General features: G+C 41.7%; 1 protein-coding gene across 9 annotated transcripts in view; it reads left to right on the top strand.

The window, feature by feature from the left end:
* PPP1R13B (protein phosphatase 1 regulatory subunit 13B) overlaps nt 1-17,010 on the top strand; it is a 123,518-nt gene that overhangs the window by 93,680 nt on the left and 12,828 nt on the right. For 8 of the 9 annotated variants that reach the window (XM_010343919.3, XM_039462886.2, XM_074394368.1 and 5 more), the window contains 4 exons: nt 7,026-7,127; nt 10,213-10,387; nt 11,253-11,449; nt 13,933-14,073. In XM_010343919.3, coding sequence (XP_010342221.2) covers nt 7,026-7,127; nt 10,213-10,387; nt 11,253-11,449; nt 13,933-14,073 — 615 coding nt within the window. The remainder of the gene's footprint in view (nt 1-7,025; nt 7,128-10,212; nt 10,388-11,252; nt 11,450-13,932; nt 14,074-17,010) is intronic. The other variant, XM_074394367.1, reaches the window with a different exon arrangement.

Below are 17,010 nucleotides of genomic sequence, written 5' to 3'. Positions count from 1 at the left end.
TGGCAGAAGTGGGCCGCAACCCTCTGATGCCTGGCCCCACAGCAGCAGCGCCCCCGCCCCAGCATTCACCCCTCCACTTCCCCTTTTCCAGGTTCCCAAGGGCTGCAGCAGCCTCTGTGGCACAGCCTCTGGGAGCCTGGAAAATATTATTCCAAATAATAATATAGTGACATTCTCGTCTGTTATAACCAAAATGAAGTAATTTGGCTGAATATTAAAATTAGCATCTCAGGATTAGGGACGTCTCAAGTAACCCATTTGCCAGTAGATGTTTAATTGCTGACCAAATCTACTAGTCTTTTCTGTTAACTGATTGCCAAGGAATGTATGTTAGGCATCGAAGGAAATAGCACCATTCAACTGCCATTGTTTACACGGTAACTTAGCTCCTTTAAACACATCCGTATTCTCTCTCTTCTCTGGGTTATGATGATACTGTTTGGGGGGATTGCACTCCGACTGAACATGTAATAATACATTTATAGGACAGGAAAGCATCTTCAGGGTAACAAAAGCTAAACAAGAGAGCACTTCAAAGCAAGTAGAGCCTGCACATGTACACAACAATCAGGCTTCGAAGATACTCGCCTGCCTCTGAGGCACTTGGTATATGTATGCCAAGCAAAAGCAGAATATTTTGGGTTTATCCAAGCATAACATACAATTCAAATCTGTACCAGAGTCTGTTCTCTGATGAGGAACAGTTGAGTTGACTAAGTTAGTATACTTATTTGCCTGAAACCGTAATGAGCTCAAGACCAGCCTGGCCAACATGGTGTAACCCCATCTCTACTTTAAAAAAAAAAAAAAAAAAAAAAAACGTCATGGTGGTGGGCACCTGTAATCCAGCTACTTGGGAGGCTGAGGCAAGAGAATTGCTTAAACCTGGGAGGCAGAGGTTGCAGTAAGCCGAGATTGTGTCATTGCACTCCAGCCTGGGTGACAATAGTGGAATTCCGTCTCAAAAAAAAAAAAAACCTCTCAACTATAAATATCAAGTGAGTTGTAGTTGTTTGTCCATCCTTCCTCCCTTCCCCCCTCCCTCCCTCCCTTTCTCCCTTCCTTCCTTCCTTCCTTTCCTTCCTTTCCTTCCTTTCTTCTTTTTCTTCTTTCCACAGGGTCTCACTCAGTCACGCAGACGGGAGTGCAGTGGTGGGACCTCAGCTCACTGCAACCTCCACCTCCTGAGTAGCTGATTACAGGTGTGCACCACCACAACCAGCACATTTTTTATTTTTAGTAGAGATGAGGTTTCACCATGTTGGCTAGGCTAATTGTTTCTTAGTGTCTTTAAATATATAGTTCCAGCCAGGAACTGTGACTCAGCCTGTAATCCTAGTACTCTGGGTCGGCAAGGCAGGCAGATCACTTGAGGTCAGGAGTTTGAGACTGGCCTGCCCAACGTGGTGAAATCCTGTTTCTACTAAAAATACAAAAATTGGCCAGATGTGGTGGCACTCACCTGCAATCCCAGCTACTTGGGAGGGTGAAGCAGGAGAATCATTTGAACTCGGGAGGAGTAGGTTGCAGGGAGCTAAGATTGTGCCACTGCACTCCAGCCTGGGCAACAGAGCAAGACTCAGTCTCCAAAAAAAAAAAAAACAAGTTCTGATGGCTTGTTTATCAAACATACGTTATTTTGGTAGCTTTCTAAGTCCTGAGTCATGCACATAATTATGCAGATGAGAAATTTAAATGGAAAGTAAGCCCCCTTTTTATATCTAATTTTTGTTAAATCATGGACTAGTTTACTTATTAAGAATCTGATATTAGTACCTTTGGAATTGCTAGTTTAATTATGGACATGTTTGTGCACTTTTATTACATATCAAATCAAAATTCCACTTAACATAAAATCCTTTCTTTGTAAAGAGGTTAACGTTTTATTATTTATTTATTTAGAGACAGTCTCTCTCTGTCCCTCAGGCTAGAGTACAGTGACACGATCTTGGCTCAGTAAAACCTGCAGCCTCTGCGTTCTGCATTCCAGTGATTCTTGTATCTCACCCTCTTGAGTAGCTGGAACTACAGGCGTGTGCCACTATGCATGGCTAATTTTTGTACTTTTAGTAGAGACAGGGTTGGGTTTCACCATGTTGGCCAAGCTGGTCTTGAACTCTTGACCTCAGGTGATCCACCCACCTCAGACTCCCCAGGTGCTGGAATTACAGGCCCTGAAGCAACATTTTATCTTAAAAGAGGGTAATTAAGTTTCACCTTTTGTGACAACATCAAATACTGATAAGGAAGTGAATACAAAACGCTGCACCTGGCCTGTGGTATGTTTCTAAAATTGGCCTGTTACTTTGTTTTGTTAACTTATTTACCGTAAAGCAGTTTTTGAAGTTTTGTATTTGAGGTGGACTAGTGTTAATATGCTTATATATATATTTTAAGTTGACAGTCTTAAATATAGGACCATAAAATTTTTTTTTAATTACGTTTTATTTTTGTTCATCATTGGTTTTATAAGATAATATTTTTACTTGGAATTTCGGCACAGTCAGGAATTATCATGTATAGAGGTTTAGCTTCTCATTTGGACTCGTTGTTTGGGAGTGGGAGATTTTAAGAGACATCTTTTTATCTTCAGCCCTGTAATTCCCGTAACCAGGCTAGCTGGGTATGGTGCAATGAAATGTCCTGCTTCTTTTTATGCACTTCTCAGAGTGGGTGCCAGCCCGAACAGTGCACTTTTACAAGAGTGCATAGTGACATCCCATTTCTCACTGCTACCCTGGAAAATGCTGTTGGATTTTTTTGGTGGTGATTTTTCTTTTTTTTTTTTTTTTTGAGGCGGAGTTTCGCTCTTGTTACCCAGGCTGGAGTGCAATGGCGCGATTTCGGCTCCCTGCAACCTCCCCCTCCTGGGTTCAGGCAGTTCTCCTGCCTCAACCTCCTGAGTAGCTGGGATTACAGGCATGCACCACCATGCCCAGCTAATTTTTTGTATTTTTAGTAGAGACGGGGTTTCACCATGTTGACCAGGATGGTCTCAATCTCTTGACCTTGTGATCCACCCGCCTCTGCCTCCCAAAGTGCTGGGATTACAGGCGTGAGCCACCGCGCCTGGCGATTTTTTTTTTAATAGACAGGACCTTACTCTGTTGCCTAGGCTGGGGTGCAGTGGTGCAGTCTTGGCTCACTGCAACCTCTGCTTCTTGGATTTCAAGCAATTCTTCTGCCTCAGCCTCCCAAGTAGCTTGGACTACAGGTGTCTGCCACCACACCTAGCTAATTTTTTTTTTTTTTTTTTAAAGTAGAGACAGGGTTTTGCCATGTTGGCCAGGCTGGACTCCCAACTTCTGACCTTAGTTCATCCATTCCCTCGGGCTTCCAAAGTGCTGGGATTATAGGCATGCCAGAAATGCTGTTTTTATTTCACAGTGAAAATACAAGTATACAGAAAACTTGCTCTCTATTTCTGTTCCTCATGGTTGAATTGGATAAGGTAATTTAATTGCTTCCCATGTGAGATTCTCATCTCTTTCCTTGGAATAGAGGCTCATTGAAAATGGAGAGACAGTCTACCTTTCTGTTGCCTGCAGTGTCTAGGATGACACCTGGCATGTGGAAGGTAAATGGACTGTTGTGTTACTGTGATACTGAACATAATGGTACTCAGAGAATATGTGTTCTCCTGACACCTTCATGATGGCCCTGCTGTGTAGAAGAGGGCATTGCCTTGCCCCTTGCTGTCACAGGGTCTTGGGCACATGGCTAAGCTTCTTCATTGATGAAGTCCCAGTGTAGCACCTTTTTTTAGGCAGCCAGAGATTAGGGGACATGATCAGAAGGGAGGTGATAGGAGCCAGAGACAATTTGGGTGAGGGAAATGTTGAGAAACATCTGGAGAGAGAGTTAAATGGTAAGGAGGATGTAGACTTTTCCATACCAATGAATGAAAAGCAGTGTGGGCTTTGAGTTTGAAAAGATGCCGTCCATGTTGGAGTCTGATGGGACATGTCGGGAAGATAAGGGAGTGTCGGGTCACCTGAGTCCACTCCAGAAAACAGGTTTTTGATGCTGTGACTGGGTACTGGGCCAGGACCTATTGCTGTCAAGACCAAGTCTTGTGAACTCTCTGGTTACCTCGTGAGTGTCTGGTACAAATCTTTTGTCAGGCAAATATTTTGTCTATAAAAATTTTGTAAGCTAGCTAATAAAGTCTCTTACCATTTTCACAAGTAAATTTGTGGAAGTTTGGAGAAAGAAGGCAATGATATGATCAGATAAGTGATCCTAAAAGCTTCTATTTCTCTCTGCTCATGTTGGGGTCGGGGTGGGGGGCTAGTTAGACCTGAGGCAAAGTGAGCCGTGTTTATTGTGGAAAAGAAGTGATGTTAGTTTGAGGCTGGAGAGTGATCTGGGTTCATCAGGAGCAGAAACACTGTTCCTGGAATCCACAGTTTAAGTAGTGAACGTCGACGTTAGAGGATATCTGGATCCCTGAGCCACAAGTGGTGGTCCCTGCCAACGGGATCATTGGAGCAGGCTTAAGGCTGGTGGGTGTTTTCTTTTTGGGGATCTCAACAGCCTGGCTGTTGCTGAGAGAACTTTATTGCTAATTTAACTTAGTTGTTGGAAGTGGCTTGTGCTCTGAGTGACTTGGAGCTGAACTCATCTGATAACTCTTACCATAATTAGGGACCTGGAATTGCCTGAGGGAACATGGTTTGATTTCTTCTTATTAGATGCAATCAATGAAGAAAAACAGGCAAGAATTAGGTAATACGTTTGAGAAAATTGAGTTTGTATGAAAAATTTTAAATTGTAAATAGGAATTAGTTTACAGGTAGTACAGTGATAGGCCTATTACTAAAAAATCAAATTTGCATTGAAGGGTCTTTGTTTTCTTTAAAACTGTGGAAAAGGGGCTTCTTTTTTCTAAATTTTCACATTGCACAATTACTAAAATGTAAATTGTTACATATTCGTTGACTTACAGGTTTATGGTAGCTTGTTTATATAACCCATTTAAAATACAGTTAAATCACACAGGCATATTCACTTTGAAATAATTCATTGAACTGTACTTTATGATTTATTACACTTTAAGCTCTTCAGTACAATTTTGTTACAATATAGATATATAAGATACAGTGACTGAATTACTTATGACAACATGGCATATCTTAATTTTGTACTTAGAAAAACACATGTAAAATAAAGCAAGTATAAATGTATATATTGGCAAATAAAATACTTTTTGGTTTAGTAAGTAAAATATTTTAATAAGCCCTACCTCATTCATAGATATAAACATCAGAACACCAGACAGTTAAATCTCTCTTCTATCCTCTTTTCTTCTCTTTTTATTTTTTTTCTTTTCTATCCCCTTTTATTGTTTCATAAAGCCATTGGTGGGAGAGACCAGAAAGATAGTTTTTGATTTTTTTTCTTCAAGTTGTGAAATTATGAAATTAATTAAAATTGAAAGATTTGTTGAATGGACATGGTTTTCCTCTAATCAAAAAGTGTTTAAGCCTGGGCACAGTAGCCTGTACCTGTAATCCTAGCACCTTTGGCCCAGGTGGGATTGTTTGAGGATTGTTTGAGCCCAGGAGGTCAAGGCTAGTACAGGCAACATAGTGAGACCCCTGCCTCTACAAAAAAATTTCAAAAATCAGCCAGGCATGGTGGCATGTGCCTATAATCCTGGCTAGGCAAGAGGATCACTTGAGGCTGCAGTGATTGTGCCATGTTACCCCAGCCTGACAGAGAGAGAGTGTGACAGAGAGAATCTGTTTCTAAAAAAAAAAAAAAAAAAGTCTCGATTGCTTTCTCCAGATTTTTTAGGTAAACAGAATGGTGGTTCCAGTTAAGACTGTTAAACAAATCCTGATCCCATTTTTCAGTAGTCAAGAATGTGCTCAAATATTATAAAAGTTTGGGAAGACAGGGAGCTGGAGGAATAGGAATTGTAACTATTTAGAATTGTAAGAGGTTTAAGGGTGGCAGAAGGTAAAGGTGTCCTAAGGGCATAAATGAACCTAGAAATAGAATGTGGGGGTCTGAGGAGGGACTCTGTGGCCTCCCTGCTCAGAACTGAAGGGTTTGGGAGAAGATGGGCTTGTGGGAATGGAGCTCTGCTGCTTTAATGAGCTGCGTGCCTCCAGGCATGTTCCTTCCTCTTACCACCTTGCTCCTCACCCAGAGCAGGGCTCACATAACCCCCCCAGCCCCATGAAGACTCGTTTTGAAGAGCATATGGCACAATGCTCATAACACATCTGTCACAGTACACTGCACTTGGTGTGGGCCTAGTAAGTAATGAACTGTGAGTAACAGTCAAGAACAGGGACTCTGTGTCTCTACCCTGCCTGACAAGGTGACTGCCCTGTGCTTGTTTTCTTATCTGTAAAATGGGGATGTAACAGTACCCACCTCATCAGTCATTCTGAGGCTGAAATGGGTCCATATATGTAAAGTGTTTAGTTCAGGGTATCATTGACAGAGAATGGAGAAACAGCCAATTATATTCCTCTAGATGTTACCTTTGCATGTTGATTTCACATATGGAATTCTTGGATGATGTGTCAGTTCTTCATGTAAGTCATACAAACAGTGTTTTTAGTGAGGTATTCATATATTAGAATCCGTTACATATTTTCATTTCCTGAGGCGAAGTGACAGCAACATGACATTAGTTCTTAGGTGTTACCTGCATATTTATTTTTTTGGTTGTGTATTCTTAAACATTTGACAGCTTCATTTGCTCAAATATACCTACTAAATTGTCATTCCAGAAGGAGGAATGTCACTTGTAATACACATTGCCAAATGTTTGCTTAAACTTGAGCCCTTATTAAATACAGTATCTGATATTTATGCATTTGAAAAAGTTATTTATATTTAATTTAAAAAGTCAACAATTAGGAAAAGTTCTTACAAGAAAAATAAACTAGTTGGTAGTCTTCCAATTCTAGGGATCCTGTCTAAAGTCCTGATACATATAAGTTTTGACACTAGAGAAAGACAGTTATGAAGACAAACATGATCCAAAATTAGTGCTTTTTGTTTAGGTTGGGAATCCACGTGTTGAACTTACCCTCTCAGAGCTCCAAGATATGGCAGCTAGGCAACAGCAGCAGATTGAAAATCAGCAGCAGATGTTGGTTGCCAAGGTAAGTTATAAAAAGAGGTATTGAAATACTGCTCAAAAAGTACCTTCTTTAACCATTGTTTTAGACTGGGGTTAATACATTCTTGGGTAATGCTTATAAAATAGGACCATGCCATGGGAATGCTAAACACAATGTCTTTCTGTCTTTGTTATCACTTCCGTAATAACATATGCAAATTGTTGTTAGTGCAAGCTGGGAAGTTATCAGAACAAGAGCATCTCATCCTTGACACACACAACAGACACCCCAAACTGGAAACTGATGACCTTATTAAAATCAGATAAAATTTGGAAAGGGGCCAGGCACAGTGGCTCATGCCTATAATCCCAGCACTCTGGGAGGCTAAGGCGGGAGGATCACTTAAGCCCAGGAGTTAAAGACCAGCCTGGGCAACATAATGACTCTGTCTACAAAAAAATAAAAAAAATTTAGCTGGGCATGGTGGCATGTACCTCTGGTCCCAGCTATATGGGTGGCTGACGCAGAAGGATCACCTGAGCCCAGGAGTTGGTTGCAGTGAGCTAAGATCATGCCACTGCACTCCCGCTTGGACAACAGAGTAAATGAGACCCTGTATTTAGGAAAAAAAAAAAAAAAAAAAAAGGGAAGAAAGGGTGCTTTTGTTATCTCCTTGTGCCTCTGGGTGTGTTCTTGGCTATGTCGTTGGTATTAGTGTTCAAGACGAAAGCAGTGATCCGTGCTGAAAACACTGATGGCTGGAGGGGCGGTCCCGAAGATGGTGACAGTTGGTTAATAGGGCTTCCCAGTGTGCTGCTCTAGGCTGGACTTGTTTGGTTTATTACAGTGTGGAGCATAGTTAGTGCTCATTATATACACTGAATTCTGCATTGGTTATTGAAACTCAAATTTTTCTAAATAGTGGTTTAGTCATACTTAATTGAAACATCCGATCTATCACACATGCCTCCTGAAATTGATTCTTGCTGTAAATGATCTTAAAATATTCCAAAACTGCTTTAAAGACAAACTTTATGCCGGGCACGGTGGCTCAAGCCTGTAATCCCAGCACTTTGGGAGGCCAAGGCGGGTGGATCATGAGGTCAAGAGATTGAGACCATCCTGGTCAACAAGGTGAAACCCCGTTTCTACTAAAAGTACAAAAAATTAGCTGGGCATGGTGGCGTGTGCCTGTAATCCCAGCTACTCAGGAGGCTGAGGCAGGAGAATTGCCTGAACCCAGGAGGCGGAGGTTGCAGTGAGCCGAGATCGTGCCATTGCACTCCAGCCTGGGTAACAAGAGCGAAACTCCGTCTCAAAAAAAAAAAAAAAAAAAAGATAAACTTTATTACCAACTAGGTTCTTTTTGTTTTTTTCTGCAGAGAGATCTTCTTAGTGACTAAATATCCAGTCTGATTTTTTTGAAATTTATTGAATGTATACTTCATTGTAGTATCCACTTGTATGTAAATAATTTGGGTTAGACTTGTTTTAAAAAGTTGTCTCAATGTTTATTGGATTTATGGGAATAAAAATGATGAAAAGTTAAGTTTAATTGAAAAGTACTTTATCCCATTAATAAGATTTCTGAGATAAAATATACATAGTATTATGTCATTGTAAACATTTTCTGATTCTGCTTACTATTTTTTCCAAATATTGATCCGAGTATTGCTGTTAAAAAACGTTGTAGCCGGGCGCGGTGGCTCAAGCCTGTAATCCCAGCACTTTGGGAGGCTGAGGCGGGTGGATCACGAGGTCGAGAGATCGAGACCATCCTGGTCAACATGGTGAAACCCCGTCTCTACTAAAAATACAAAAAATTAGCTGGGCATAGTGGCGCCTGCCTGTAATCCCAGCTACTCAGGAGGCTGAGGCAGGAGAATTGCCTGAACCCAGGAGGCGGAGGTTGCGGTGAGCCGAGATCACGCCATTGCACTCCAGCCTGGGTAACAAGAGCGAAACTCTGTCTCAAAAAAAAAAAAAAAAGTTGTAGATATTTTCAGCAGTATAAATCACAAGTTAATGCTACATCTTAAATATTTAAGTACATATTGCCTTACCTTAGAGTGTAGTATGTAGTGCATTCATAATCACACCTTAAACCTCTCCTTATTTAGGTATATTTTATACATACATAGGGGACCATGAATATTTAATGTTTACTCTTATCTTTAAGGTATGTTTTCACATTAATAGGGGAAGAACACCTATTGGAGAGTATTGTACATATTGTTATTTTTGGATTGTTCTGTTACTGTTTGACTCTAAAATGTTTCATTATTGAAGAAACTAATCCTGGAGAAAGCAGACACTTCCTTGATTTTTCTGTATCATAGCAAATTGAAGATTTATCTCCTTACTGATGACCTTATTTCTTTACAGTGTAAATTCCTCTGCTGCTTAATGCTCATTTCCTTTAGGAAGTGAAATAAGAGATTCTTGGAAGCCACTTTGTAGCAGCAGGAAATGTATTACTGGCAGCAGGAAAGTAAGGCTCACTGGGACGTCACAGATGTGATAGCATGAAGAGGAGATTGTGTTAGTGCATGTTCTCCGAAGAAGCATTTGTATTAACTGAATGGTGTAGATCAGTGTGCATAATAAAACCCCCTCTCTTAAAAATCCTCCAACTCTTACCATTTCATATTTAGTATGCCCAATAATTTCAGCTTTGTGTGGTCTGATTTAAGATTCTGCTAGTGTTTTAGTATTCATTAATATGAGTGATACTGAATACACTCATATTTTTCTTTTTGAGTATATAAAAGTAACCATAAGCTTCTATTTTCTTTTTTTTTTTTTTTTGAGACAGAGTCTCACTCTGTCACCCAGGCTGGGGTGCAGTGGTGCAGTCTCGGCTCACTGCAACCTCTGCCTCCCAAGTTCAAGTGATTCTCCTGCCTCAGCCTCCCAAGTAGCGGGGATTACAGACGCACACCACCACACCTGGTTACTTTTTGTATTTTTAGTAAAGACAGTTTCACCATGCTGGCCAGGCTGGTCTCGGAATTCCTGACCTCAGGTGATCCACCTGCCTCAGCCTCCCAAAGTGCTGAGATTACAGGGATGAGCCACCGTGCCTGGCCTTCAATTTTCAAAGTTACATTTTTCTTTCTTTTGTTAGGAACAGCGTTTACATTTTCTAAAGCAGCAGGAGCGCCGTCAGCAGCAGTCTATTTCTGAAAATGAAAAGCTTCAGAAATTGAAAGAAAGAGTTGAAGCCCAGGAGAACAAGCTGAAGAAAATTCGTGCCATGAGAGGACAAGTCGACTACAGCAAAATCATGAACGGCAATCTGTGTACGTGCCTGCAACACTCCCTCTGCACCACTGTCACCAGGCCAGATCCAGTGAAACAGTCACAAATTCACAGGACGAAATAGCAAGTGTGCTAAAGTTTTGCTCTGTTGTTTGCATCTAAAAGGATGGGGTGGTTAGGTTATGTGATCTTAAAAGCCTGTAGTCCCAGCTACTTGAGAGGCTAAGATGGGACGATTGCTTGAGCCTAGGAGGTGAAAGCTGCAGTAAGCCATGATCTAGCCACTGCTCCCCAGCCTTGATGACCGAGTGAGACCCTGTCTCAAAAAAGTAAAAAGATCACTGTGGCCCTCAGATGCAGTAGAATGATCCTTTTGTTACACTGGTCAGCAGTCCTTTTGGATTAGGGTCTGGCATTCCAAGACTCACTCATTCAGAGGTTCTGTTTTTCTTGAGTAAATTAACTTGTATCTGTATATTAAGATAAGTTACACTCATGCTCACTTTTTTTCTGTATGCACTCTGATTTTATTCATTGGTTCACTCTTTGCCTACTTTAAGTCACAGTGATGCAGGAGGCAGACTTGGATGGCCCTGCCTTCACAAAACCTTTGGTCTCAGAGATTCCTAAGTCGTTTGACCAAACCAGCTTATGGACTGATTACCCTAAAGAATAGTCAGGAATTAATTAATGCAAATATAATTGTTTGCTTTATGAGTAATCAGATATATATGTCCCAAAGACACTTGGAATTGTGTTTTGGATTCTGCATATCACAACTTTTTCCAAGGTCTGGCACTAGATGATAACAGAATTAAGTGTATAGGAATGGGGTGTGGCGGGGGGGGAGATCAAATAAATGTTTTATTCTTTTTTTTCTTTCTTTCTTTTTGTGGGCAATTATAGCTGCTGAAATAGAAAGGTTCAGTGCCATGTTCCAGGAAAAGAAGCAGGAAGTACAGACTGCAATTTTAAGGGTTGATCAGCTTAGTCAGCAATTGGAAGATTTAAAGAAAGGAAAACTGAATGGGTTCCAGTCTTACAATGGCAAATTGACAGGACCAGCAGCAGTGGAGTTAAAAAGACTGTACCAAGAACTACAGGTAACTCCTGGGTCTGGGAATGATTGAATGAAAACATTGTCATCTCTCTAGCTTTGTTAGCATGAGTTGGAAACCTTAGGAAATGTAACAAATTAATGAATTCCAATTTAATAGTAGGTACAAGATATATTCAGTATAAAATAATTTTAAAATGACTTGACATATAATTCATACAGCGTATTCATCCATTTAAAGTATACAATTCCATGGCTTTAGTACCTTCACAGGGTTGTCATTACATCCACCACCACAATTCGTTTTAGAACATTTTTATCACCCAAAAAGAAGGCCCACACCTCTTAGCCATCACTCTGCAACCTCCATACCCTTCAGAGCCTGGGAGCCACAAATCTACTTTCTGTGTCTGTAGATTTGCCTATTCTGGGCGTTTCATATGAGTGGAATCACACAGTACAGATTGAGCATCCTTAATCCTAAAATATAAAATGCTTCAAATCTGAAACTCTCGGAGCTCCAGTGTGACACACAAAGAAAATACATGCTCGGTGGAGCATTTTGGACTTTGGATTTCCAGATTAGGAAGGATGCTAAACAGGTAAATATAATGTAAATATTTAATAATCTGGATGAGGCTGGGCGCAGTGGCTCAAGCCTGTAATCCCAGCACTTTGGGAGGCCGAGGCGGGTGGATCATGAGGTCAAAAGATCGAAACCATCCTGGTCAACATGGTGAAACCCCGTCTCTACTAAAAATACAAAAAATCAGCTGGGCATGGTGGTGCGTGCCTATAATCCCAGCTACTCAGGAGGCTGAGGCAGGAGAATTGCCTGAACCCAGGAGGCGGAGGTTGTGGTGAGTCGAGATCACATCATTGCACTACAGCCTGGGTAACAAGAGCGAAGCTCCATCTCAAAAAAAAAAAAAAAAGGTCTGGATGAATCTAAAGCCTGAAATGCTTCTGGGTCCCAAGCATTTTGGTTAAGGGATATTAACCAAAACACACTCTGTATGTAGTCCTTTGTGACTGGTGTTTTCAGCACAAAAGAATTTAATTAGCAGATAATAATCCAATAAAGAATTAAACTTTAGATGATATTTAAGGTCTTTGTGTAAACTGTTTTGATGAGCTACGTGCTTATTGTTAAATCCTAATCTTAGTTCAGACTGCTATAACAAAATATCATAGGCTGCATGGCTCACACAATGGACATTTATTTCTCACCGTTCTGGAGGCCGGAAGTTCAAGGTCAAGGTGCTGGCAGATTCAGTTCCCAGTGAATGTTCACTCCCTGGGTTGCAGACAGCAACCTTTGCACTGTGTCCAGATAGTGGAGAGTTTAGTTTCTCTCCATTAACTCCAGCATGGGGGGGCCCCACCCTCGTGACCTTGCGTAAACCTGACTACCTCCTAAAGACCCTGCCTCCAGACATCATCACATTAGGGTTAGGGCTTCAACATACACATTTTGGGGGACACATTCAGTCCATAACAGTCCTCAAGATTTTCATTTCTCAGAAGTTGTCATTCAGCAAGCGATTTTTCAAGCCAGACATAGGTCTTGCCGCTTTATTAGCACGTGCTAGAAAAAGTATTACATCATTTTATGAAATGAGAGTATTTAACTACATAGAGTAAAATCACTGTGGTTGCTGTTCCTTAACATAAATGCATAGAAGTACTAGAGTATTATAGTGTTTTTTGACTTTTACATTTCAAGCAGTCGTTAAAAGTGCAGAGTTTTAAAGGATTTTTTGATGAAATGTGATGAGTGTAATATAAGGATGTCATTTATTTCCAACTTTTTGGACTGCAGTGTAGTTTTTTGTTTGTTTGTTTTGTTTTGTTTTTGAGATGGGGTCTGGCTCTGTCACCCAGGCTAGATGCAGTGGGGCGATCTCAGCTTACTGCAACCTCCACCTCCTGAGTTTCAAGTGATTCTCCTGCCTCAGGAGAATCATACACATGGAAGTGTATATGCACTAGTGCTGTGGGCATCTGAAAGTTTAAGACAGCTCTTCCTGTGGGAAGTGCACTCTGATATTTTATGTTTTGTCCTAGTTCATTTCTTTAAAATGCTGGTTGCAAGCCACTAAAATGACGTAAGAGTGCTTTACTTGGTGATTCAGGCCGTCCTTTTTGGTCCTCACTGAATTTCCTGCTGCCTCCACAGTAAGGCACATCACGCGGTGGGCTCAGGCCTGAAGCAGCTCCATGGAGTGGAACAGAGCATCCTTTAGTTTCTGAGAGTCCCAGATACGGCAGTTAGTCTCCTGTCATCATTGAGACTAGTCATTTCACATGCTTTGAAGAAGGTGCATTACAGATGTTTACTCTTTGTTCCATGAGAACTCTGTCCTGGCTTCATCTTGGCTGTACCTGTAAAATACCTCACACAAAGTGGCAGTGGATGCATGTAAATATCAGAACTTAATGCTACTTTTTTCTTTTTAATCTCCCTGGCAATGAGAATTTAATTTTTAATCAATGGAGATCATAAAAGTCGTATTTTGTGGTTTGTAGATTCGTAACCAGCTTAACCAGGAACAAAATTCAAAACTTCAGCAGCAGAAGGAACTCTTAAATAAACGCAACATGGAGGTGGCCATGATGGACAAGCGAATCAGTGAACTGCGTGAACGTCTCTATGGGAAAAAAATTCAGGCATGTGAAAAAGAATGTTTTTGTGAGATAAACTACTACACATCTTCTCTAAGTGGCATTATGCTCCCCCATCCACCATAGCTGATAACACAGAAATAGGCCATAAACCATCAAAAACCACAGAACAAAGTTCCTTCTGCCAGTGACTCATTTGTTTCCTAGTATGTGGAGGCAAGACCGCCCCCAGCCTGCAGCCTTGTGCTCTGTGTCCTAGCCTTCCTTCTTCCCCATCTGTTTCTTCTCTTCACTGGGGATGCTGTTGGCTCTGGAGTCACAGCATCTGGCACGGACCTCACTATGCCATTTTAAGCTGTGTTACTTTGAGCAGATTCCTTGACTTGCATAGCCTCATGTTCTGCTGTAAAGTGATTTGCCCTACCTGCCCCATGAGGAGCGGTGAGGATTCTTATAAATAAGCCATGTGGAAGGATTTTGTAAACTATTGAGCAAAATGCCATATAAGGGGTTATACTTCTAAAAAAAATCTTTATTTGATACTGAATTTCAAAGGTAATAAAATACTCATTGAATAAATACTCATTTAAAAAAATGAGTATTTATTATCTTTGAAATTCACTATCAAAGATTTTGGACTTGCCAGCATCCACAATCACATGAGTCAATTCCTTAAGAGAAATCTCTTAAGTACAGAAATATTGAAGGGAAAATGTGAAAGTCCCTTCCAGCCAGTTCTCTAGAGGTGATAGTTGCTAATGGTTTCAGTCTTTTGCTTAATAAACACACAAAGATACAGAACTTTAATTGAAAATGGGATTGCAGGAATTACTCTGGTCACACTGTCTCACCTAGTCTTTTTTAAATTGCAACGTGGGTGTCTTTCCAGTCTGTCACCTCATTCTCGTTGCACCATCTGAAAGCTATTCTGTGGTCCCAGAGCCTGTAACCCCTTTACCAGCCTCTGTAGTCAGGCAGGGAGTCCTGAGTCTTGCTGTCGCCCACAGTACATTGGTGAGCATGTGTACCCCTGAGCCACCTGCTTAGAGGACGGGCGTCTGTACTCTGTGTCTTTGGCCAGATGCGGCATTTTCTTTTCTCACACCTGTGACACTCAGTGATTAGGCCTGAATACAAAGCTGAGTACACTCTGCCCTCGTGGTAGGAGAGTGGAGCAGGTGACCTGCCAGCAAAGACGCCCTTCCCACGGCTCCCTTCTGCATATTCAGTGACTGATGCTCTCATGCTTTGGTGACAGAATAGTGTCCTCTTGTCAGCCTCTTCTGCTCTGATAGATGCTTCAAGGAGGCAGCATGGACTTGAGGGGCTTTGTCCAGGGGAAGTGGGTTTGGAGGGTGGTAGACGAAAAAGGGAGCTTCCAGTCCTGTGGGTGTCACAGTCTCTTATTTACAAATCTGCCCTTCGTTTAAAAAAAAAAAAACAAGAACAACAACAAAACAGTGAGTTTAAAGATGAGTAGTTTATTTGTACAACTTTATGATTTCAGATGTTAGTTATCCTTTTTCTTTCAGGATTAACAAAGAGCCCACGTGAGAGAGAAGCTGCAAGCACCTTCTCTGTGCTTATGTATGTTCTTCAGTAATGACATAGTAGTCAGGGCTCCCCACAGAAAGAGAACCAATAGTGTGCGTTTGTGTGCGCGCGTGTGTGTGTGTGTTGTGGGGGAGGGAGGGAGAGAAAGGAAGAGCAATTTACCTTAAGGAATTGGCTCAAGTGATTGTGGATGTTGGCAAGTCCAAAATCTGCGAGGCCGACTCTAGGCAGGATCCCACTTTCTCAGGGAGTCTGTCTTGTTCTCTTAGGGCATTCCACTGATTGGATGGGGCCCATCCACCTTATAGAGGGTCATCTGCTTTACTCAGATCTACCATTTTATAAGTTGATCTCATCCAGATTGGAGACCATGATTCTAAGTGAAGTAACTCAGGAATGGAAAACCACACATTGTATGTCCTCACTCATAAGTGGGAGCTAAGCTATGAGGATGCAAAGGCATAAAAATGACACAGTGGGCTTTGGGGACTCATAGGGAAAGGGTGGGAAGGGGGTAAGGGATAAAAGACTACAAATTGGGTGCAGTGTATAATGCTCAGATGATGGGTTCACGAGGCCTCACAAATCACTAAAGAACCTACTTATACAACCAAATGCCACCTGTTCTGGCAACCTGTGGAAATTAAAAAAAAAAAAAAGATTAATTTCATCCAGAAAACACCTTTTCAGCAATATCTAATTTGGTGTTTGACTAAATAACCAGTTACTATGGCCTAGCCAAGTAGCTAGATTCATTCCACCTACACTTCAGGGGATCACCATGAAGTTAGTACTTCTGCAGAGATGTGTCTCCACCCAAAGGTCCTAGGTACCCTTGAGCAATTGTGAAAGCCATGACTCCTCACCCCAAAATGACCTATGCTCATGCATACAGAATCTCACAGACAGTCATAGGGGATCCCATTCAGAGCCTGTTTTGGGATCTTGAGGAGTCAGTAGTTGTCTAGTTGGAATCCCTGCTCCAAGCCACTTTGTTCTTGAGCAGCATTATGTGAACAGCATCCTCTGTCCTGGCTGAGAAGGGCACAGCTGCCTTCAGGGAACTGGACTCATTGCCAGGAGTCAGAGCCCTGTCTGCTCACCATGCCCCACGCAGCTTGGACAGTACCGACTGCAGCCCGTATCCTGACTTTACAGGTGTGGGCACAGAGGCCGAGTCAGCTGCCTAAAGCCACACAGTGAATAAGTGACAGAGGGGATTTGAAGCCAGGCTCAGAGCCCAGACTTTGACAAGTGCCTCTGTGCCCACCACGGGAGGAAGAGCGTCCCCTGAGTAAGAGGGAAGCTACATGTGGGTCACGGGGAAGTTGCTCTGGGCTCACACCAGTTCCTCATGTGTGCGGCTCTGGAGGGGTGGGTATTGTCAAGAGAATTGCTCGTAGGAAGCTACAGTTCCTACTCCAGAGT

This window comes from Saimiri boliviensis, chromosome 2 (assembly GCF_048565385.1).
Source record: "Saimiri boliviensis isolate mSaiBol1 chromosome 2, mSaiBol1.pri, whole genome shotgun sequence".
Taxonomy (NCBI): Eukaryota; Metazoa; Chordata; class Mammalia; order Primates; family Cebidae; genus Saimiri; species Saimiri boliviensis.
Note: the sequence above shows the minus strand (reverse complement) of the source record. Positions and strands in the feature narration are given on the sequence as shown.